General features: G+C 37.9%; 1 protein-coding gene across 21 annotated transcripts in view; it reads right to left on the bottom strand.

Annotated features, from left to right (window-relative positions):
* Positions 1-25744, bottom strand: part of SOX5 (SRY-box transcription factor 5) — a 639441-nt gene that overhangs the window by 77835 nt on the left and 535862 nt on the right. For 16 of the 21 annotated variants that reach the window (XM_061353703.1, XM_061353706.1, XM_061353704.1 and 13 more), the window contains 2 exons: positions 20900-21023; positions 8457-8542 (listed from right to left, as the gene is read on the bottom strand). In XM_061353703.1, the coding sequence (XP_061209687.1) occupies positions 8457-8542; positions 20900-21023 (210 nt within the window). The remainder of the gene's footprint in view (positions 1-8456; positions 8543-20899; positions 21024-25744) is intronic. The other 5 variants (XM_061353702.1, XM_061353695.1, XM_061353713.1 and 2 more) reach the window with 1 other exon arrangement.

Genomic DNA, 25744 nt, shown 5'->3' with positions numbered 1-25744 from the left:
ACACCATGGAGACATTTCAAACAAATGGCCAGTAAAGTAATTCAGACTACCAGAAACACAGAGGGTTGAACACAGAGGTTTGCCACCCAAAGAAGACAGTTGGGCATCTTAATGGCTTTGTCAGGTTTCCAAAAGGTTTTAGTGACTTGTTATCTCTCAAGTTGAAATAAAGCTCCGTTTACCTACTCCATGAAAGTGTCTAATGTCACGCTTTTCCAGAAGTAAGTGCACTGGGTATGGACCATAGCCTAATATTCTGTTGTGTATCACACTGTGCCAATGGATCACGTGAAGAAGTGTACTGAGTACATATATCTAGTATACTTAGTTTTTAGTTGTAACACAAACTAACATAAGGAATAACTTATAGCCAAAGAAACTGTTTATAACTTCAGTAAACTTTCATATTGCCTTACTTCCAATGCTGGAAATACTTTCAACACTGCTTTTGAAAGATGCTTAAAACTACTGCCTATTAAATTCCCATGAGATTTAGAGAACATCTGTTTCTACTACTAGAATCAGATTCTGTACCAGTTCGTACCTATAATATGAACCTATAGTATGAACTGAGATTTTCAACCTTTTCAGTTTGAGAACTTCACAACCTTCTTAACAGAGAAGAAGACCAATATATCATAATATAAAAGCCTACCTACAACAGGTTAGCTGTTCTGAGTCACTGAATTATACTATTATCTGATATTTAAGGTCGCTACAAGAAAAAACACACAGAAATGTCCATATTTTGCTAATCACAGAAGAAGACAATAAAATAATTACAGAATGTTTTTTGTTGGAAGAGGCCTTAAAGATCATGTAGTTCCACCCCTGCCATGGGCAGGGACACCTTCCAGCAGACAAGGTTGCTCAAAGCCCCGTCCAACCTGGCCTTGAAAAAGAGATTAAGAGAAAGGTTGAGATAAGAGAAAGACAACAGAAAATGGAAACAACACAAAAGATCAGATGAAAGAAAAATAAAATAAATGTGTGCATATGGAAGATGAGGTGAAAGGACTGGGTTTCTTCATGCTGGGGCTTATATGTAAAGAGACAACAGTATGAAGCTGAAGGCTGACAAATACAAAATAACATGGAAAAGACACTACTTGCACTATTCCCATTGTCCAAATGTCAAACACCTCCTGGGATAAGCTGTATAAGCATTTTGTAACAGGTTCTTCTTACAGGGGATTTCTTGAAAACTGCTAGGCTCTGATGCTAGCCCATATGGGGTCAGGAAGGCTGGAGAAAATGCTGGCTGCACTTTTTCCAGGCTATTTGCATACGTTCTTTAGTATGCAGAATGTCTCTGTATGTAATTGAATTGTTGTTTTTTCCTCTATTAATACATATGCAAATGAGTCACTACTGCAGCTGTGCTGTATTAATCATATGTGTGCTTCTGTCTGTCTGCCCTGCAGGCTCAGGGTCGGAGGGAGGAGGAAGAGGGAATTCAGTCTCTTTAACCTACAAGGAAACTCACTCATGCAGGCAGAGGTCTGCTAGCAAACAGCAGGCCCAAGTTACAACTGGAAGGAAGATAGGCAGGTCATTTTTCAGTCTTTCATCTTTCATAGATATGGATGGAATCTGAAAGTTACGTAGAAAGAACTGCTAATCTAGATAAAATGAATATGCTACCAGTGCTAAATCTTTCCCCTGGACGGCTGAGGAGAGAGTTATAATCTGACAACCCACAGTGTAGCCATGATATTGTTTTACCATGTGTATTTAATGCCTGCAAATGTCCACTGTGTGTATGTACAGACACTCACAGTGCTCAATAAAATACAAATAATTTCTATATAGTCTGTCATAATGATTGTCTTTCGTAAATTGAATGGATTCTGATAAAATGACGTGATCAAGCTTTTCATTCAAATCTATTTTGATAGAATATACTGAGTTTACCCATAACATTGTATAAGATTATACCAAAGGCAAGTACGGGCTATTTAGACGCCAACTACAAATCGTATTTACCCACCATGAACAAGATTTATTTGAGCTGATATGTTCAGTGGTTAATGCTTTTACACAATCTATCACAATCTCTAGCTCTCAGCAGGTAACCAGAAAGTGACGACTAGTTGCATCGTGGTGGTGTGAAGCTTGCTTTTGAGGTAGGAACTTTTTACATTTAAAAACATAGGGATTGCTCAAAAATGCTCTTGGCAAGCAATGGCCCCTCACCCCACACCTTACTTACCTACTTTGACAAATATTTTTAAATCATCATTAAGACTTTGTAATAAATAAGAAATCTTGGAAAGTTCAAGTGTTTGAAGACAACTTACCCCACACTCACACAGAGATCTTCACCCTGTTTAGATAGTTGTAGCTCACTTATATGAAGAGTACTATGCCCCTTTTTTTTAGATGAGGAACTGGACCTTGGTCTTCAGCAATATCTTTTAAATCTCATCTTGGCTACTTATTTGCAGAACAGGTGGTGAATATCTAGTGGCCAACACATTCACTTACAAAGCCAGGAACAAGTGGTGGACAGAAGGAGGGAATATAGAATCTGCATAACGTAGCAATTTTAAAAGCTATTTAAAAGGGCATCCAACAAAATGTATACATATTATGTCGTTTTATTACTCCTATTATTATCATTATTTGCGATGGCCATCAGAAACAGCATAGCAATTCACTGAGCTAACAGCAGATGGACAACTGCCATCTTTTGGTTATGCTAATGAGAAATGTCACTTTTTATATAGTTGGCTGTTTTATTCCCCAGATGTGTGTGCTCACAGTGAAAAGCTAATTCTACTTTTTTATGCTTAAGTGGATTGCATAAGTATTATAATACTGTAATTAAACTATGCACTAATGATTTATTCCTTACAAATTAAGTCAGGGTCCTCTTAATGAGAACAGGTAAAGTAGAAATGCAAACTGTGAAAGCATGCTTACTCTCACTGCTGAAAAACTACCTCATATGGTATTTACAGGTAAACACTGCCCAGCAATAGAAGGAAGACCCTTGCACTGCTAAGAAATGGTTTGCCTTCTTGTAGAAATATCTCAAAGAGGTCATGAATGTAGATTGCAGAGTAAATGAATAATGGATAAAGTATTGCCATCTCTTGGCCACATTCTGTAGAGGCATTACTGGGCCATCAGACTTCTTTTCCCAATCAGAAATACTTAATATGTCTTTACAGCTCTGGCAAATTGGCTCTCGAATACAAAGAAAGAATTAATCTTGCATTATTCAGACGCATCACTACCATATCCACAGAGTTTTTTCAGGGTGTTCTTTCACAGATTTGAGGCATTGTAACACTGGAATGCCAACTGTTTAATCTGGTCAAAACTGCTTATGTCTACAGATTATAGCAAGAAATCAGAAAGAGATACTCCAAGGCAAAAGAAAAAGTGCTTGACAATTAAAGCACTAAAATATAGTGTCATTTATTCAAGAGGGAGAGAAAGTTCTGTCATCAGCAACATTTCAAATGAAACTTAAGGAGATACTTCAGAGAAATAACCTGAACTGGCAATTGGAGAGATGTAGCTCATTCCCACAGTGACACAGATGCCAGAAAGATGCTAGCATGCAATTAAAAAAAAAATAATAAAAAAATCTGACTGAGCAGGCAGTCCTCATGCTTTACTTTTATTTCATAGGCAACAGATGTTTTATGTAATAATAGTACGGCCATTGGAACAGTCTATCTTCTGATCAGTCACTTGTTAAATAGCTCTATCCTTCCCATTTCCTTAAAGTAAAACAAACATGGAGACCACAGATGATTACGTGACCCTTAAGATATCTAGAAGCAAGGTTTTCCAAAGGAAAATTTGTAATGAGTCAGACACCTAAATAATAGCAATATGACAACTTTCAGAAGCACTCAAACTCCAAATGGGTTTAACTTTTCTCAAAATCTAGCCGCTTATGTCAGTGCCTGCATGTGGCTCAAATTCGTCTAAAAATGTGGTCCAGACTATGTGTGCTGAATTCCACTGAAATTCAGTCCTTGGTATGCATTTACCGCACCACTGAGAAGAGTAGGTTTGTAGTATGAAAAAAAATAAATTACCTAAGTACTTAAGAAAAAAAGTGCAGATTAAAAAACTTGACCAAATTCTTTTTTATTATATGTTTGAGGTCTAAATCTGCTCATCAACTTGATAAAAATAGCCAAAGAGAATCAATCAGGATTCTTCAAATGGCTGGTCTTCAGAAGTGAGACCCAGTTAAAACACTTTCACACTCGTATGCTGACATGAGGTTCTCTTTATCTGTATAGTGACAGGTTTGGTCATAATGTTGAACGTAACCACCCCACCAATAGTCATAATGTCCTGTTTCATGCTAAGATGAAAAGGGAAGAAAGTTTGAACATGGGCACTCAAAACCTTTTGGGGTGTTTTTCCAAGAGCAGATGTTTGCAGGATGTCTGTATTACATCAGACTGCTATACTGTTTTGACAGGACAAAAAATGTCCATATAGTAACACTACACGGGCAGCTGTCTTTATACATCCAGCATCATCTTTCAATACAGTTATAGTTATATACAGCATTTGTATCACTGCCAATTAATCAGTCATTGTCACTATCTGGTTATCAAACAGCCTGGGAAATCTAAATCGTTTGCACTCCCAATGGTGCATATTCCTCCCAGATCAGGTGATAAAGTCCTTTGCTTCCTAGTGGTCAGAAAGCACTCTGGAATTGTTTTTCTCAGAAAAGAAATTACCAGATATTATTTAATAATGAATTTTCTCAGACTTCTGGAACCACTTATTTCATACAAGGTATGTTCAAGATGACCAGTATTAGAATAATCACTTCAGTTTTACTTCATGTGAAGCTTGTTACATGATATCTATGCTTACAACTTTGAATGTTGATCTTCAAGATGGAGGAGTTAAAATCCCTTATCTGCTGATAAATAAAACCTCAAACATCATCTTCATTCTCTTGAAGTGTTTCAGGTCAGGTCAGACGAGGCTTTGAGCAACCTGGTCTAGTAGAAGTTGTCCCTGCCTGTGGCAGGGGGGTTGGAACTAGATGATCTTTAAGGTCCCTTCCAAATCAAACTGTTCTATATAAGGCATGTAGCAGCACTTTCAGTTCATTAGCCTTATTCATAAACACAGTGGCTATGTTCAGTTTTGATCTCCTTTACTTGAAATAGAAACACCATGTTGCATCACTACTGAAGAAAAAGACCATATGAAATTTACAGGGGTAAAAAACAATTTAAGAAACTCATGTGGCAACCATGAATAGAGGAAAGTTAAAACCTTTTTTTTTCAGTTGGCATTTATGTCATTAAATGTGGGTATGACTGAATATGCAGAATGGTGAATACGTATCAGACATGATCAAATATGCATCTTGTTAGTTCCAGCTTCTCCAATATGGCCCCATCCATCTATTCCTTCTGTGAATTCTAACAATGTCAGTTTCAGTTTCCATTCTCATTGAGTCCTTAGTCTCTCTGTAGATACTGGAAATAAAGGCAATTACGTATGGCTAATTGTGGCAGATATCAGATGACACAATCTGTATACCCCAGTGGGGATTCTAAGGCAGGGAGAGAAACAGAGGGCCTCAGATTATGAACCCATCAGTTGAAATCACAGTGGATTTCTACTGAGAGATTACATTTTCACTGACAAAGAGTATCTTTGCCACAGGAAAACAATCAGGTGTCAGTTGTTCCTCTATAAATACAGTGTGTAGTACATTTACAAAATAAAAATTCAATTTTGACAATCAGGGATAAAAAAAGTACTTCCTGTTGATCTCCCAGTAAAAAGCCATGCCCTGACTTCAAATTCTCTAATGAAATAACAAAGACATGTTTATCGCTATACAAACAAACAAGAAAAATTCCTTGGCTTTGTCTTTACTAAGATAATGCTGTGTACCAAATTCTGCTGGGAGCAACAAACTGAGCATTGTGTCAGATTCTTTGATCTCCCTTGAAAACTATTGCTTTTAGTATACAAAGCCTGAAAGATGAGTGATAGGAAAGACAGAAAAAGAAAGGAAAGAATGTTCTACGTTTCTGACCTTCTATTGCCTGATGACCAGATGATACAGGCTTTGTAGGGAACTCTATGTTTATATGCAACTAAGTGGAATGTCTGAAGGAAGAAGAGTTCCTCCCTGAAAGAGACTGAAATGGCTGCACATTCACTCATGCCATTTGAAGGTGGTTTTGGACCAGTTGTTCACAACAATCATCCTGAATGTTTCTTCATAACCAAAAAAACAGTCATCACTGAGCTAAACTTGATTTGGAGCTAAACTGAGTTTGAAAGGCACAATTCTTCTAGGCTGGCAGCTATGCTAGATTCAGCTCCACTCATGGGAGCATGGGTGAGAGTCCATTCCGAGTACTGTATCATAAAACCTTTCTCAAAGGACATCTAGCCTGACTTTCAAATTTCAATTTTTTTTCCAGCATATACATACCCTTAAAGATCAAGTCTGAAAGATTTGAAGGAGTTTACAGAGTTAGTAATTTGAACCAATCCTGCTGACTGGCTGCCAAACACTCCCTTTAACTTCAGACTAAATAACTTTTAGCAAAACAACATACGTGAATTTGGCCAATACTTCCTTTTTAATGTTCTACTTCATACAGAATCATAGAATAGTTAGGGTTGGAAGGGACCTTAAGATCATCAAGTTCCAACCCCCCTTGCCATGGGCAGGGACACCTCACTCTAAACCGTATCACCCAAGGCCTCGTCCAACCTGGCCTAAACAAGAGGCCTTTGAGGTTTTAAGATTTTCCATAACCTAAGCTCATCTTAAGACATGAAGTCAGTCAGATTTGCACAAAGTGCATCTTTATATAAGGAAACTGTCATTGTGATAAAGCCTATTTTAATCAGAATGCTTCAGCCCACCACATGCAGAGATACAGCCCAAAGCTGGTCCTTCCATCATTCTGGAGCACTGATGCATTATTTTAGGACCAGCTTGAATAACCATAAACATAAGGAGAATTAGAGTCATACCTCTATTTTCTCATTGCTAGCTAGCTCCTTTTTTTTTTTTTTGTTTTTTGTTTACCCTCCTTCTTCCATATGTGTGTTCATGTGTGTTTGGCTATTATAAGCATTTTATCAATACCACTATTACTCCTCAAAGAGGGATGTTTTTTATGGCTCCCATGATTCTTAAGCCGCCTGTGGTATTTGTAACTCACAGAATCAGAAACTAACACACAGACAGTGTAGCTTTTCATACAAAGGCACAATAGGAATGAATGTATTAACCTCTGTGGTGCATGGAATGTGTCAGCTTACACACTGGCAGCTATTTCTGTGAAACCCAGCTAACTTCCTCTGCTGTGTTAAAATAAAAAAATTAGAAAACTCTTCCCCAGAACTATGTCCCACGCTCTCATATACTGGCCAAACAACTGAAATATCTGATGTTGCAGAGAGTCTACTTCATACTGATGCTGGCCAAACTGAATTTCAAAATGCACTTTACACGTACTGTTTATAAGTGCCGAGCTTTTCTAAGCAGGTATAAAGCTCTGATGTTCCATGTGACTTGGCAAATATTAATGAGCAGGGAGATGAATTAGCAATGGAGAGTATGGGATTTTTTTGCTTGTTTCTACAAAAGAGTGTCAATCCAGGTTCTGCAGAACCAGAGGTGATTTGGATCTTCGTCCCAGATTTTAGCCAGCTTCATCCTACCAGCAAAGCATATATGGCAGGTAACAAAATTCAAACTCCAGAGATGAACATCACATTTGCTTAATTCCAGTGATATGACAAGGGTTCTGGGGCTGATCAGGAGTACCTGAGGAACATTTACAACTTTGTCATTAAGACACATGAACACCATAATACCTCCAAAACTTAGTGACATTGGGAGCTTTGAATCAGATACATCTGGCAACCAGGCCAACGCTTTTTAACTCAAAAAAGATTCTTTATTATCTTTCCACCTGTTTTCTAATTGCCTATGTTAAATTAGTATAATCACTAATTATCTGCACTACAGCAGTGCCTAAGATGTGCCGGGTACCATAAAACACTGTAGGAGGGGGCGGTCATTGCTCTGAAGAGCTTACAGCCTAAAAGGACATAATCATGTTAAGGATTTTTAAGTAGTTTAAAAGTGCTTGTCAGGACAGAGCTTTTCTGCCCGTCAACGTGTTTCCTTTTGCTGGTTTACACCTAGGCAGCCTTTACAGCCTGATTGAGAGCTAGCTAATGGGAAAGACAAGCAAACACACTGCTCTGAGGAAATGTGAAGTAAAATTGACAATAAAGACATAAAATGTAATAAAAAGTTCCCGCAAGGCGAAAAGAAAATGTGTATGATTTGATGATTGTTTTGCTTCAGATGCAAATTGTAAGCGAACAGACTTTGCATTGTGTTCAAATGGAAGAGAAAACTGGTTTTCATATTTACTTAACCTTTGCCTCTTCTACATTGTTTTCCGACTTACCTGCAGTTGGAGCGGGCCTAAGCCTGGTGTTGCTGCGGCAGCAGCTGCCATGGTAGTTGGGATCAGCTGAACGGGGTAAGGGTCACCTAAGTAAGAGAATAATAGAGGCGTCAGCACCTTTTATCTACTCTCCACCTGCAAATTAAAGTCCTGCATTCACTCTTTCCAAAAGCCTTCTTTTGTGTGCCTTGTTGAGGCCTAATGAAAAGCTCTATTGTGCAGCCTTTTACTAACACTCTTTTCACAATTCTGGCTGAGAGAGGAATGTGAATAAAAGGCACAAGCAATTAAGGCGGAAACCTCATCCTTTTTCATGATGTATTTAGGGAAATTGAAAAAAAAAGTGCACATTGATCAGAAGGCTGCACTTCAGTAAAAAAAAAGAAAAAGGAAAGAAAGAAGATGGGGGTGGAGGAGAAGAAAAGTAAAAAGGAAAACAGTACAACCTTGATAAGATCACAGCATCAGAGGGGGACAAATTTACAAGCTTGTCCAGAATATGAAGCTAACTAAACTCTGCTCACTGTTAGTAAACTGAGCCTCACACAGATCAGAAATGGCACTCCCCTGACTACTGTGTTTTCTTTTAGGTGAGAAAAAAATATCTTGCTTTAGTTTCAGCGTTTGATCCTACAACAGCAAAAAGCATGTGAAATTAAGTAAATCAGATACAAGCCTCCAAAATCTCTGTGCCAACTCCACTTCATAACTTGTGATTCAGTTTTGCTGCTGAGGGAAAACCACTTCTAGTAAGACCTGCATTGTGCTGAATGAGATAAAGGGACCCAGTAAAGGTTTAAGAAAAAGTCGCAGGCAAAAAAAAGTCTACCTAAATGCTCCTGTACATTTCATTAGAGAGCCAGATTAGAAGTTTTCCTCCTTTATTGTGCTTTTCTTGAGGGAAAAAGGACAAATCAAGAAGTCAATGCAGGCTGTTCTGTAAAATTACTGTTAGTTACTATTGGATTTAAATCTTTAATGCTATCAAGCCTAAGTTACAGGAAACAGAAAACAAAGAAAGTTCTCTCATATTTTTGAAATGTTACAAATAAGCTATGTTGGTGTATACATGTTCACGAAACCTGCTAACATTTATTTTACCATTTATAACGCAACCTTGTTTACAGAGATCTCTTCATTCATGAATTTTGATCTTCTGTTAAGTACTGTAACTTCTAGAAATGTTATGGCCAGAAAAAAAACTGAGCTGGCAAAGCATCTTAACAGATATTTAACTTCAACGAATGTGCCTGCTTATATTTGAGAACATCTTAAATAATGCTTTGCTGACTGAAGTCTTACAGTCTTTCAAGGCCAGCCAGCCAAGCAATGGGAAACCAAAGATCTACCCAGGCATTCCCCATTCTTTGCACCAGGACCAGGCTACAACTTCTCTATTTATTTATTTCTTGTCAGTGGGCAAGCAACACATTTCCTGACTTGTCTGTTTTGTTTTTTTTTTTATCTCCAAAGGATGCTTTTTTTTATCCCCAAAGGAAAATGCTTCACATTTTCCAATGTTACTTTGCTTTAACTGAGGCATCCACTTTTTCTATTTCATATCATCGACTGAACTAGAAATTTCTGGACAGTTATCTTGTGACCCAAGCAGTGGGCCTTAAACATGTGAAGGCAGAGAGAAGAAAGACAGTGGTTCAAAGACTCAGGGTCAATGGTATTTAACTGCTTCCATGCCACTAGTAGCTCAAAAACTAATCCCAATATCATTCTGAAAGACTCCTGTCTAGAAGAAGATATTTTGTTCAAGAACCAGCCATGAAATTAGTAATTTCTAAAACGCAAAGAAAAGAACAGGATTTCATTAAAAGAAAGTCTTTCACTAGAATGTTGGTTCTACAGCCCCTTAAAATTTTTAGTTATGAATTACCTGTATTAAAACAAAGATACTGAAAAGATTAAGTTCCACACATTGTCCTACATTCCTCTTCTCTCCACGCACATGTATAAATCTCAGCCCATCTTCCCACAACCTCATGCCAATTCATAAATCCCTCTATTCTGAACTTCCTAACCAGCCAGGCAGATTCTCATACTCTCTCCTCTGTTGTGGTAATTCCCACCCTGTAATGTTGTTTTGGTAGATATATCACGGAGATGCTTGTGAGAGAACATGCTGAAGTCCCCATGGCCACATGCATACCCCATGGCCATGTGCATGGTCACAACCACTGGCTTTGGTGGTGTTAGGTAATGACTCTGGGCTGTTTAGGAGACCATACTAGAAAGCAACTACTACATCAATACATGCTAAAGTTTTTCAGAATTCTAAGGAAAGAACTCCATTTCATCCTAAAAACAGATTCTAGTTGTGCAGAGCTAGGCTCTCCTGTTTACCGGGCTGGTTTCTCGTTAGTTCATTCTTTAAAGGGTTTTACATTTTTCTAGTGTTCCAACATATTTTTAATGAAAAAAAAAAAAAACCAATAAAAGGCATCTGTAACCCATTATGAATCTTTGCATTGTAATGCTTTGGTAATACCCTCTGTTATCTTCTGCTTATCTTAGGGGTTTAGCAAAGTTCACCCTGCCTCTGCTGCTCCTCTTTCACAAGGGCTACTCATAGACAGTATATCTACATTACTACTCCTACAGTACAGACAAGGCAGCAGCCTTGTTGTTGAAAAAGTTAGAGGAAGGTACAACAACAAGCAGACACCATCAGGGTTAGCAGTCTGCTGTGTTTGCCCTGGAACAAATGTCTAACTAAAGATCACCTCTGTCTGGATGTGCTTACTGTCCACAGGAGACAAAACACAAGAAAGCAAGGAATACACTCAAACTCCATGCCATGCTCTGGGTCACTCAACAGGCCAGTGGAAGAGCCAGGATTACAACTCACAGACAACTCCTTGGGCAGTGCCCTTCCCAGGGAAGGATTCAGGCCCTGTACCAGAGAGGAAGCCAAGCACGTATATACTCACATCACATGGTGCAGGAACAACTGCCACCCCTCAAAATACTAAGAAAGGCCAGAAGTCTCCTTCGATAAAAATGTACCTGTGCTCTTTGTTGTTAAATCTAGAACATGAAACCTTTTTTTTACTGTCCTTCAATTTATTCCTGTATCAGACAAGGTTTTGCCTGAGCAGTTTTAGTTAGTTCTGAAGTCTAGGAAATGCAGGTCTTAACTATTTTATTACTTCTTCAGTAAATATCTTATTTTCAGACATAAGAAGTCGATACATTTTTTTCCCAAGCTCTAGCAACATCTCAGGAATGTAAGACAAGATATACAGTTATTAGAAATAGATACTTCCCAAGCTATTAAAAGTTTGTATCACTGAAAACACCAATATATTTTCAAACAACTATATTACATTCCAATTTACAGAATTCACTATTAATCTTCTAATCCATGCAGGCAGGATTGTAGCTCCCCGCATTTTTCATCTACCAAACAAAACATTTTGTGCTGCTCTTTCATGTTACAGACTGTCTCCGGTTATGTCTGGGCTTTTCTTATAAACAAAGCATCAGAGAGGTTTTGTTGTTGCTGTGTTTCTTTAGTACACTATATAGTAAAATCTGGAGCAGGTCAAAGGTTGGGATTTTTATTGTGAGAACAAGGTAGAAATTATTTCCTCAGCTGACATATTCTTCTCTAAAATACAATTATCCCCAGAGACTTGGTGACATCATTCTGAAGAACAGAAGTACTTAAGACTGACTACAGAAGGACGTGTACTGGTGCTACAGCATCTAAAGTGAAAGGGACATGTCAGCCTCGGGGATCTGACGGGGGGTATTAGAGGTGTCAGTGCATGGTGTGAGCAAAGGAGAGCACCAGTGACTCAGGAAGGAAGGAAGGCAAGGCTGAGCCCTCAATATGCCAACTCAATAAAAAATGCCAGTTCTTTATTTCTCTACCCTTCCTTTGGTCCGTCTTCCACAAACATACCCAGAACCTCTTCCTTGATAATTTATGCGCTGCAACTTCTTTCAATTTCAAATCACACCTTCATCTTTGCCCAAAATAATCTTCCAAGATCTTGCTTACAAGAGGATTTTTCATGAAGTACATTCATTTTTAAACCACTCTTTCTATGAACTCTCCCTATCAGCCGCCACTGAAAACACTTTTCTGTGAAAGTAAGTCATGGTACAGAGCCAAGTGGACATCCTGTCCCAAAACACAAAATAACAACCCTGTGTTTAGGAACCTGGTTTTCAACTGACTAGCTACCAGGCTCGTGTATATTAAATGATTGTAGGCTTGTGGAAATACAACAGTGGCTCTTAAACCATTTATATGTTTTGCAGAATTTTATCAAAGGAGTTCAGTAAGTTAAAAAACATTAAAACTTCCTTTTAAAAGAGAAAAGAAAACATAGGAGCTAACATTATGTGCGTTACAACATTCATCTAAACTCATGTTTTTTGTATTCCTTTTTCTGTCACTCATCTCATTTATTTCCCTTCATGGTGTAATCCCCCCTAGTGTCTTGTCTTGTCTCCTGACAGGCTGCAAGCTCTTCAGAGCAGGCACAATTGTCTTACTTGCTATATAAATCAAGTTACATGCTAATGTTAAATTATAATGTTTTGACAGGAATTTTAAGATGAACCTGATTATATGAAACAATAGAACACTCTGATATTTTTCCTGAAATTTTCTTCTTTTAAACAAAAAAGGTAACAGAAGAGGCAAAGTAAGGGGTTTATTTCCCATGATTTTTTTAAAACTTATTGTTATCCTCAAACCTGTCTTTCAAGGACAGCAAATGAAAAAAGTTGGAGGTCATGGAAGAAGAAGAAAAAAACAGCACACCGACTATAAAGAGTAGGAAACAAAAACAAATTCTTAAATTATAATTTCTAAAATCAGTATGCTAAAGTAAATTCCATGAAAAATACCAGAATAAACATTTCCTTACAGTAGATTCTGCTGAATGAAAAGGAATTCTACATTATTTTCCCCCCATTTTTGACAAGCTCTAGAAAAAACCACAATAATTTTACACTCGATTTATCACTTAAGTGTATTTAAAATGAATAATCACAGCTGATGGCTGACAGGTAAGCCACGGCATCTCTTCACTCATTCATTCTCATGCTCATTACCACTTTCCTTTCATTTTCTTTGGTGTGATGGTGGATATGTAATAAGAGTAACAGGAGACTGTGAAAGACATGAGCAGTGTTTCCTGACATCTGGCTCTAGGCTTTAGGGATTTAGATAAAGTACAAAAAAGATAACCACCACTGGCTTCCAAAACTAAATCCAAACTGGTTCTCAGATTATCTCTGAGGGTAGTTCTGGACAGCATCAACCTAGAAGGGATTAGCCTGTTTAGTATTTCAGAAAAACAATTCAGCCTACAGAAGGGATGGCTTTGGAGGGACCTAATAGCAATGTTCTGATTTCTGTAGGGAGGTGATCAAGACAGGGCCATACTGCTCAGTGTTAAGTTGGAGGACAAAAGCTAGTGAACACGAAATGAATCAGGACAGTATCATATTTTCCCCATGTGGACAGGCAGATGTTGAAACACGGTTGTACAGTCTTTGTCCTCAGAGGTTTTCAAGCCTTGACTGAATAAAGCCCTGAGTAATGTAGTCTTCTTTCCTAGATGATCCTGCTCAGAGGACCAGGTTGGACTAGAGACCTTCTGACATCCCTTCCAATCAGAATAATTGTATTATTTCCAGGGTGCCTTTTATACATAGATAGATAGGTAGAGAGATAGATAGAGAGATAGATAGATAGATACATACATACATAGACAGACACACACACACCCTTATACACACCTGCTGAATCACAGACTCATAGAATAGCCAGGGTTGGAAAGGACCTTAAGATCATCTAAAGGACTTTAAGACCATCTGAGTAAATTACAGTTATCCAAAAGCTCTGAGTACCAAGGAAAGACAATGTATTTCCAGAGAGGTTTGTACATGCTCATGAATTTAAAAATTGGGAATTTTATTTAGTTGCCCAGCTGTGGATAACAGTGCCATAACACTAGACATCTTTTATAGCCTAGAAACTGAATTTAAATTATCAGCCTGTTTTCACAAGACCCTATTATTTTCCTTATCTATTTTGGTTCTATTAGCATTATTGTGAGAAGTCACACATAGATCAGGGGCTATGAGATTTTTTCAGTTAAAAACAGTCCTTAGTTGTGTTGTAATTTTTTGCAGTCTTGATGCCTTCCGTTGCATTTGCAGCATTACAGAAGTGACATTCTCAAGTATGCTAAAAGGCAAAGTTGTTACCAAAAATTCCTCTTTCTTGCTGTTTCTATCCACAATGCTATTACTCTTTTCTTATCCTGGGGGGAACATGAGCGTTTAGTCATATGCTCATTCTTTATCAAGGCATAAACAGTAGCCCTGAAAGATGACTAGGATCTTTATAAAGAAGCTACAGTATGTGGTCCTCACAACACATGGTTCCTATTTTTGTCATTCTGATAAAAGCATAGCAATGTCAATATTTTTTTCTTGTGATTTGGTGATTGTCAATGACCTGTATGTCAGCTGATCAGCTGACAGTTAAATCAGAAATTAGTGCTCATTTTCTTTAGAAGCCAGACAGATGAACACCAAGCACAAGGAAAATTATAAGACAGTCCACATGATAGTCCATTAAACAATGAAACATGTGACTGACTGAAAAACAGAGATACATCAGCAACTTTCCCTGAGGAAGTTTATGGTATTTAATTCCTAAACATTAATTTTATTGTACTGTATGAGGAACCAATTAACTGAGTTTCATTTTTATCAGGCATCAGAATTACTGTTCAGAGTAAAGACGAATAGTAAGTTCAGTATATTTTAATTTTACAAGGCTTGGCTTGTTCATCTCACACATTTTTGCCGATTTTAAAAGGTAATTAGATATTTCATCAATAACTCTGTGTGCATTATTTTATTTAGAAGACTTCCAGCAGTAATGAGCTGATATGTAAGACATGTACAATGTACCTATTGTATTTTCAGATTTCCCCCCCTAATTGGATATGGTTGAAATAGCGATTAAAGTGCTTTCAAAAAACCTTGTGTTGATGACATCTGACTGGGAACACAATATCATTTGTTACTACAAATTATCCACAGGGGAGAGGAAAAATGGGCAAAGAAAAGCAATTCATTTCCAAATTCTGGCATAAATCCACAAAAATAACATAGGTATCAGCAAATAAAAGACTATGTAGAAGCTTTCCAGAGAATATGTGAATAACCTGGAAAATTATTTGGGCTAAATCTCACTTCCAGAAACACAGACTTGGTAACTATTGTTTTCTGAGTAAACAAATTCAATCTCTTGCACACCTCTGTTTAGAAAACGAAGTATGTTGTTCTTCATAGAATCATAGAATAGTTACGGTTAAAAAGGACCTTAAGTTCATCTAGTTCCAACCCACCCTGCCATGGGCAGGGACACCACACGCTAAACCATGTCACCCAATTCAATAGATTCAATCACATTGAAAAACCTCAGGACCAACACAACATATCACACCACTGTAAAGTGGCTAATCAACATTTCATTTCCTTTTTAATGTGATCATTAAATGGTTAAAGAAGAGATGGAATGCAGTTTCCAAAATTAATCTTAGCACTGTTAATTGGGGAGGACCCATCCTCTTCATAAAGTCTGGGCTATTGAGTGTCTTTTAATGGAAAACTAACTGTAAACAGTGCTGCAATTGTAGAACAGAAGCAGCATTGGGAAGCATTCTGTGCTGGTGCATTCTGATACTTACATTGTAGAAGAACACCACTGTTCTCAGCCTAACTCCCTCTGCCTTTTCTGTAAAGAGGCCCCCAGAAACAGCCCTTTTTGCTTTCACAAATCTTTCTTTCATTCCCTTTATTAACTCTTATACAGGAGAGACAACCATGCCTTAATATTCCACATACAAATCTGTACATATGTGCATTAATAAAAGGATCACACTACCTACAACTGAAGAGCAGACTCCTCTGAGGTGGAACTATGCAGTTTTTAAAGGGCACAATACAAAATTTCTTCTCTTCTTCACTTACACTGTTTTTTATACTTTCAAGGCACTTCACAAATATTAATTAGCTCTAAATAAATTCTAATTATTTCTAAGAGTGGCCCTAGCGATCTGTATCATCTGGTGTGAAATATTACTTCAGCAAAGTCAACAGCAACAGCTCCTCAGACCTCAGCAGAACTGACATTTCACTTGCTATTGCTAAAATGCTGAGCGAGTATATTATCTAGCAAGCACAAGTAGAGCTGAACTAGTAATAGTAGTAGCGAATGACAGGATTAAGGAATGCTGCTGAGAATAAAAGGAGGAGGGTTAAATGACCTGAGCCAATTTGCATAGGCTAAATGTGGGAGAAGCTTTGCCACAGTCTGGGAAATGCAGTAATCAGGCTCTGGTTGGTTTAAACGTCAGCTGAAATGGAAGGCACTCACCTGCTGCTAAACCCAATTCATATACCTGGGATATTGGGCTCAACTCCTAACACCTACTCATGCCAGAGGTCACCAAGTTAATTAATACTCCATTCCAAAACATTAGCTCCTTATAAGGACATTTGTATTATACATCTATAAAAATATTACATATTATATATATAATAAAATACATATAAAGAGACTTGCATAAAAATCAAAATACTTAAATCCCAAATAGCGCTTAGTGAACGGATAATGAGGTATGTAGCAAATAAGCAGGTAATCAGTATTTTTCTTGCTAATTGTGGACAATATAGTCCATGACATACTGCCAGCTTACTTTTCTCATGTGAAAAATACACTTTGGTTGCCAATAATAGTATTAAATATTTTACACAACATGCAATTATATCTAGGTGTGGGGGTTAAAAATCAATCATAGAATATGAATCTTTTTCTCAAATAGATATGTAATCCTAATAGAAGTTCCTCCCTCTTTCTCTGCCAACTTTACCACCACACAATATGCCATAGAGAAAAGAGGGGAAGTGTCAACTTGTGTAAATTGTCCCTTATGTAATGCAAACCATCTGTTTAAAAAAAAAAAACAAAACAAAATGAAAAAAACAAGCCACTCCCAAGCATGATCTGCTATGGAGAAAAAGAAAGAAAAAGAAATTTACTTCATCGAATTGGAAGCCAGAGATCATGACCTGCCATGTTAACTATGGAGAAAATATCTACCCCTGCCCACCCTGTATTTACCTGATTTTGAAAATTTTTTGAGAAGTGGATGATTTCCTCTGCACATATTAGAAACTGATACCGCTGTATTCTTTTGAACACTTCAGGTGCTTAGAATGTTTCCAATCAAGTAGGAATCCAAACAGAGAAACCTCTTTGTTTTTAGTAACAGACAGAATAGCTCACACCACAGTGACTCCATCACTGGGACAGAAGGTCCCTGAGTCCCCAGCCACTGGAACCTGGCAAAGTGAAGGGGGATGAAGTATCCGTACACTCTTTCCCTGTTCTTCTACTCTTCTTTAAGTGTCTGTCATGACAGGAATCTAAATGGACCCCTGCTATGAACTGTTATGACTATTTTTGTGTTATCTTCATTCAAATCCTCATAAAAGAAGTCTCTCTCTGGATAAGTCATTACTCCACTAGAAGCACTGGCTGAGGAACCCTAGCACATACACTCTCTGAAACCACTAGGACACATACATTTGATCTTCTGTTGCTCTAACAGACAGGTGGATCAGAAAGCACTGAATAAGATTGGTTTCCCTATCTAAGCTGAATGAAAGAAAAAAAAAGCAGTATAACTAGGTACTCATCATTTAACTCATCATTTTTTCTCTTTCACTGACCTCATGACTTGATCACTGACTTGATCACACACTCCCTTCCAGCTGCAGCTGTGCTGGCTGAAGAGGCCACCATTTCCAACCACAGCTCGCTGCCAAAAGTTACCACTGTGACCAAGCTGCTTATTTAATCACTTCCCAACATGTTTCCATTAAAATGAGCCAGTTCAGTTTAAGCAATTTTAACAGAAAGTCTTTGCTATCCCAGCCTGGACAGAAGCAAGTTAGGGAGAGCTTAATCAAGAATCTTGGCCAGAAGCTAGAGGCACAGTGATGAGCAACTGAACAGTTCTCTCTACAGCTACTTGGCAGGCAGACAGAAGGCAGCAGGTAACCCAGTCATCAGGTGTGACCGATAGCACAAATGACTAGAGATCTAGTTATCTATTGCAGTGCTATGCTGGTAGCCACTTAAGCTCAGTTTAAGCAAGCACAGATAACTGTACTAAAGTTTACCATACAAACATTTGCTAAATATCCCTGAGACTTAGATCCTAGTGCTTTTGTAGCTCTTCAGTGAAGACTTAAGTCTCTTAAATCACTCAGGTACTTTAGAAAATTTTATCCAAAGCTCTAGTTTACAATCTACCACATTTTTGCCAAGCGGACTGATACACAAAAGGGAAAGCAGAAAATTGGGAGAAACATGTTTTAATGGCCTTTCAAAAACATTACTTGATGTGAACATGTTGTAGTTTTAAGGCAGCTATGACTTTCATTGCTACAAGCTTTCTAGGTGTAGCTAAATCTGTATATGCTTTTTTGTTTATACTAAACTATGAAAAGAAAAAATCCTTTGGACTATTTATCACTTTTCCTCAGCTTCTCAGTTAAATTCAGTCAAACATGCCAGGGAATCACCAAACACAGAGCTGTCCTTTTTCCACTGGCTTCTGCTCAGCCCTAGACCTTGTCATGCTGTTGATTCCAAGCTTTACTGCCAGGAGCAGCAGCAACTTTACTCTCCTTCGTTTTCAAGGTTACACAAACATGCAAGGTCATATATACTTCATGGATGTGAGGAACTACAGGACTGTCTTACAGTTAATGTACAAGCAGCAAAAAGAAGGGAAAAAAACAACCTCAACTCTTTCTATCCAAACCAGACTTCAGTAACATGGAACTAATTTCATCTGCCAGATATATCTAACAGGGTGCTTTCCTGACCTTTTCCAGGCCTACAGTTATGGTAGCATTCATATTCAGTGTGGCTTTCAGTTAAACATTCTGTAATGTGAATCACTACTTCTCCCATTTGAAGGAGACTGAGTGTGAAATCACTGGAAGAACTGAATGAGCCTATGCTTTGGCACTGCAGCTGCTGAGGGATGTTAGGTGTTTTGAAGACTAATTTTCAGCACCGGTGCCAGTCTATAAAATATTAGGAAAAGGGATCAGTGGCCAAAGAAACTCAAGTATGCATTCAAATACTGTAACTACAATGTTACAGAAACTGAAAGAAATCTGAAATCGTGGGTTAAGCCAGTTTAACTAAAGGAATCTTCATGTTCTAATTTTACGAAACTGCTGCAGCAGCAAGTGCTCAGTATCTCAAGAAACCTGATGAATTCATGAGTTAGTCAACAGTACAAAGGGACACACTGACATGGACATAATAAAGCTAAACATTCATGCTAGAGACAGAGAAGAGTAGAATAAGCGAGTCAGAACTCAGCTCAAAACTGATGTCAGAAGACTTATACAAGCACAAATGCATGAAAACAAGACTATGGAATTCATGCTCTAGTGAAGACTATTCATGGAAATAGAGTTCCTTGTTTATTCCTTAACTTGCATTTATTATCATCCTGATGATAGGAACATTAAATTGTATAGAAGGCTTAAATAAAATTTAAAAAAATCTGGGGAATGTAGAGAACAATACAAATCTTTCAAAGATTAAAAAAGTAGATGCTATATTTTTTACTGATAGGCTCTCATAAATATAGTTTGTGTTAGTCCATCAAACTGAAAGGCATATGCTATCTTTGATCTCTGTGCAGAACCCCCGTTGAGATTAATGTGATTTTTGTGTGAAGAAAGAGACAAGAATAGGCCCTCAGTTCACAAATAGTAAGCAGGCTGCTTCAGGAAAAAAACACGCTTTTTCTTACAACAGTGTTGAAATTTATTGGGAAGTTTCAAATAGCTTCTTTTCTGATGTATGCATGTATCCACGTTAACATCAGGAAGAACTTCTTTACTGTGAGAGTGACAGAGCACTGGAACAGGTTGCGCAGGGGGGTTTTGGAGTCTCCCACATTGGAGATATTCAAGGCCCGCCTGGACAAGTTCCTGTGTGAGGTACTCTAGGTTACCCTGCTCTTGCAGGGGGGTTGGACCAGATGATCTCTTGAGGTCCCTTCCAACCCTTCGGATTCTGTGATTCTGTATGTGTGGTCATGAGCATGTTCACTTGTCAAAAAGATCTTTCAGAAAGAAGGTGCACAAATCTACTTGTTGTGTGAGATGTTTTGATGTTACTTTGAAACACATACCTTGACAATCTTTTCTCATACAATAATGACTAATCCTCTATTTTACAGTTATCTGTGCAAGTTAATGGCTTTGTCCATTGGGCTAGAGGTTATATCTTTAAACAGATGGGCATGAAATTGTACCCTATACCCACTTCCAGCTAAAAAATCTACAGGACTTACTGCATCCCGCTTTGTAGCTGAAACCAGGAGGAAGAAGAAATCCTTGCTGTGCAGCTGCTGCTAGGGTTCGTTGGTCTGGAGGGAATACGGGAATCATTAATGGAGGCAGCTGACCCTGGACCTGCTGAACAGGAGAAGGAAAATCAAACACAGAATTTTTTTCTGGGGGAAAATGTCTGCTTACATGCTTTCCCTTACTTCCAGGCTGAGAGGTTAGGTTTGAATATGCTCCTCCATAATGGGGTGCTCCAGTAGCATCAACTTTTCAAACAAATTCTAAATACCAAAGCACTGCATATGAATTATATTAGCCCAGAATAAATCAAAATATGCCACTAATGCATATCCCAATTAATGATTTCCCCTGCAAGTCCATAATGCCTCACTTCTTTTTTACTGCAGAGTGGCTTTTTCTTCTCTTTCATTGCACTGTGTAACAGTATCTCTGTCTCAGACGGTAGCTTTCACGCTGACTGAGCCCAAACACAAAGATCCACACACTCAGAAGTACAAGTAAGTATGTGCATAAGTACCGTACAGCACAGTCAGTACTATTTTTCTGCCCATATGCATGCGCTTACTTGTACATGTGAAAAGAGAAGTCTCTGAGATGGTAAGAAAAACGCTGAGACACTTTATTCACAAGTAAAACACAGCTATGTCTGAAATGTTAGCTGTTCAACTTTGCAGAGCAACTGTACACAACCATGCAAGTCAGGAAATGGAAAATATTATATTGTAAGTGGATACTGCAGGGGACTTAAGACATGCAGAAATTAGTCATCAAAACTGGAAGTTGGCCATGGCACAATGTCTAATACTATTGCTTTTACGCAGTTCTGTCGGCATTTTAATTGCTAGCAATGGACTTCATCTTTGTATTTCACACAGATGAGAAAAAAAAAAGTTGGCTAGATTAAAATGTTAAATGGATAGTTTTAATTAAAAAAAAAACAACAACACACTGTACTGACCACATCAATCAGTGAAGGGAGACTGACTCAGTTTTTAAGAGAGGTCACCTAGATTTTCAATGGCACTGTAAAGCTGACGCATCGGAGGTAGTGTTATCAAAGACTAAAATTCAGTTTGTGCTCTGTAGCTTTAAGGAACATGAAGAATTAGGGTGTTGATAGACAACCATTTTTTTTTTGCCAGAGGTGTAAGAAGGTATTGCTCCCTTTATTATTGCCTGCATTGCAGAATTGGCAAAGGAGAACCTGTGCCACCTCCTTGGCTGCCACACTTCAGACCACAGCATCTTTAATCTCCTGAAGATGGAGCAGATGTCTTGGTTCACCCAACACTGTTACAGAGCAGAAGAGTGATAAGTAATTTGTGCTGGTAACCTCTTAACTTATGCCAGGACCTGTCAACACCTGTGTGAATGCTGATTGCAGCCCTCTTGCTGGAAATTCTCACAGTGGAAAATTAAGACTGGGACTGAAGCTAGAGTAGATGTAGCTCCATTCACTGAAATAAGTTGATCCATTTGTTGTTACTTCAGTATTCTCCTTTCTATTCTGATACTGTTAACAAGAAGACATACGTACTTTTGATTGAATTGCTGGAGAAAAAAGAACATGTAAAATGTGATCTGTTCTCTACCCCCCCACTGTCACCCCAGAACTGCCCAGTGTTTGCTTTTTCTTCATGTGTTTGTTGTGGGGTTTTTTTTGGTTGGGTTTTTTTGTTTGTTTGTTTGTTGGGTTTTTTTTTTTTGTTTAGGTTTTCTTTTTAAAGACAAAGACAAAGTAACTGTATTCTTTTAGAACAAAAATGAACAGCCGTGTAGAATTTTTGCATAGTACTCTTATTCGGCAAAAAGCCACAGAACTTTTTTTTTTAAATGGTTTCCAAGGATGAAAGTGACTTTGCCAAGCAAAGAAGCTTCAAAACAGGACTCAAAAACACTAATAGAAAGACAGATGGTTCTACTAAGAGCTTTGCTGCCAAAAAAAACGTTAAAAAAAAAGTGAAAAAAATGGAGTGATGTTATTGAAGCTGACTGCAAAGTTCTCTGATGACTGCAAATACTCTTGTCCCACTGCAAGTGTTAACTCTGCCTCCAGGGCTAATATAACTAAAGCACCACACACACACAAATTGTCATTGCCAAGCCCACAATGTAGCACAAGTCTGCACTTGATTCCAAGTGACTGCCAAATACACGAGCAAAACACCACACTGAAAAATTCCCATTTAGGAAAACATTTACCAGGAAAATGCCCTTTCTTCTTAACTCTGACTGCTGCATTTCATTTTTTCAAATCACTGCTTCTCTGTATCTCTCCAAAGGGCCTTATACCCACTAATTTCAAATGACACAACTCCGGTCACATTAAGGAGGTAAGAACTATAGAGTGATGAGGATGGTTTGCATGGATACAGAAATAACGCAGTCAAAACAACGTGATTTTCATTCCAGGATGGAATGTATGTAGCACCAGTCAAACAACTACACTTCATTTTCTCCCAAATACAAATAAGTGCAAACATTAGTTTATTTTAATCTGATAACCTGACACAATATGATACAAATTACGGACTCTCCATTTTTATGGCTCATTTAACTACTCTATCTTAACTTTCATTATGTTTATTATTATTACCTAGAATTGCTAGGATACAACTGTTTCAAGTGGCACAGAATACAGGCCCTCTTTCTGAGTTTCATGTGAAGGGTTTTTTCCTCTTTTTTCTCTTTATTTTTTAATCTATTACTATGCAAGTTACACCTCTCACAAATGTTTTATGCTATATAATTTACATACCTTCCAATGTTTTCTTGACAGTAACTTCTTGATACTGAATTCCTAATTTGAACATAATGGACTGCAATTCAGAGCTACTTTTTTCAGATCCTTCAATTTGTTGTGCTAAAGGACATAGATGTGTCCATAGAAAGAAATGCAACTTTAACAATCTAAAAATGCATATAGCTGTCAAGATTCTCCACTTGTCAGTCTCCCTGCATGAGTACCCCCTTTTAGTTGTAATTAACTAAAGGTGAAAATTGTAGCTTAAATCCTCACAGAATTCCCAGTGGAATTAATGGGCTACAGTTTCACCTTGTAACTTCTTGCCCACTTCATTATGTTAGTCTGGATGATACAATCTTCCAAGGGCCTGTTTTTTCACTACACATACTATTGCCAAGATGTCAACAGACAACAAGGTTCCTCCATCTTTCTTTTAATTTGAATGCTGGCACCACATACAGATTAACCAGAAGTATTCTTGTCTTTGACAAACTGCAGCAGCATGGTATGCAGAAAAAAGGCATATGACATACATAAACCAGCAAAGAAACAAAGTGAATGCCATGAGAGTCATAATATTCTATACAATCAATTCAGTAGGTAAGAAAGTCATACTTCCATTCACATATCTTTGAAAAGTAATTTGGGGCAAGAGGGAAGCCTTTGCTGCAATCAAAGACATAAAACCTTAATATTTAGTTTATGAGAAACAACTCCCCTTAAGGAAGCAGATACGCAAGAGTTCAAATAGTCCAAGAAAGTAAAGGTTCCCCAATACATAATGAGGACAGTAAGTCACCTTCTGTAATGGAAGAAATTGCAACCAAATTTAACCTAGAGTCCAAACCAAAATCTGGGACCCTTCATACTTGGCACTGAAAATCCATAAAGGAGATTAGCCTTAAAGAACTTACCAAGATATAAAACAATATAAGTACATGACAAACAACTAATCTACTGTCCAAGTGGGAAACGGAGGCATCTAGAGTTGCCCATAAAGATTTTCAATTTTGGGAAGTGCCTCACTATATCTTTATTGTTTTCAGTGCCTTTGAAAAATCTGCCCCTAGATGACTTACCAAAAGAATATTTGTTAGTAAATTTGGAACTGATTCAAGTTGTTAAAGCCTGGGACAGCATCTTCACAAATCTGTCCATGTCCTTTATGACTTAACCATAACAAACCCAACTGCACAAAGATGTGCATTCAGTGTAGCCACAGCTAGATTCCCAGCTTTTCCAGCTTCATTATAATTGTAGTACATCCACCTAAATTCTGGTCTCCTACCTACTTTTAGGAACATACTATGGTTTCCACAGCTACCTAAGCACTAGCAGTATGTTTTTTGCAGTTACCCCTACTGTTTGCTACTAGCTCCTGCTGTGACATATAAATTTAGATTGCAAACACTTCACAACTACAGTTGTACTCTTATTTTCTGTGAAATGCCACGTGAACTTTGGGTCACTATATAAACAAAGACAAAACAGTTTAAGGTTGCAGAGTTAGGAACTGCCAGAATCAGGGTAACATATGTGACCTTATTTTGGTCCTTTATGCCCATGCATCCTGACAGAGTCTTTAATTAAAAGTTCACATGATTCTTGCTTAAGCTAGCAGGCTTACAGTATTTCTCAAGTAACATAAACCCATGCTTTCAACAAATCTAAGCTCCTAACATAGTAGCTGCTATCAGTTTTACTTATTTTCTCTTTATACACTTCCACCAATTTAATTTCTGTAGTTGCTCATTACATGTTTACTAGCATAAACTTTTATGTAAGTCTTCCTCTCTCCAAGTTAAGTATCTAAATACATTTCCCAGTATCCATACATACCACTTTCCACTGAGGGGTGAATACTGCTCTTCCACCCACCTCTAGTTCTTCAGAAGCAATTCTATCCCTTTCAGTGAGACTGGTGACAGAGTAACAAATTACTCAGTGTGAATAAGAATGGCTGCTAAAACCAACAGTCTCTTCTCTACAAACTGACAAAACTCTGAGCAGTACTTTACTCTTGAACTGTTTAGAAGATGCCCTTCAAGAGCTGTATGTGCATCCTTGCTGAAATGATCTCTTA

This window comes from Neopsephotus bourkii, unplaced genomic scaffold (assembly GCF_033783945.1).
Source record: "Neopsephotus bourkii isolate Nb327-2 ecotype Australia unplaced genomic scaffold, CSIRO-AGI_Nbou_v1 NB_690, whole genome shotgun sequence".
In the NCBI taxonomy this organism is placed as follows: domain Eukaryota; kingdom Metazoa; phylum Chordata; class Aves; order Psittaciformes; family Psittacidae; genus Neopsephotus; species Neopsephotus bourkii.
The sequence above is the reverse complement of the archived record's forward strand: the minus strand, read 5'-3'. Positions and strand labels throughout refer to the sequence as shown.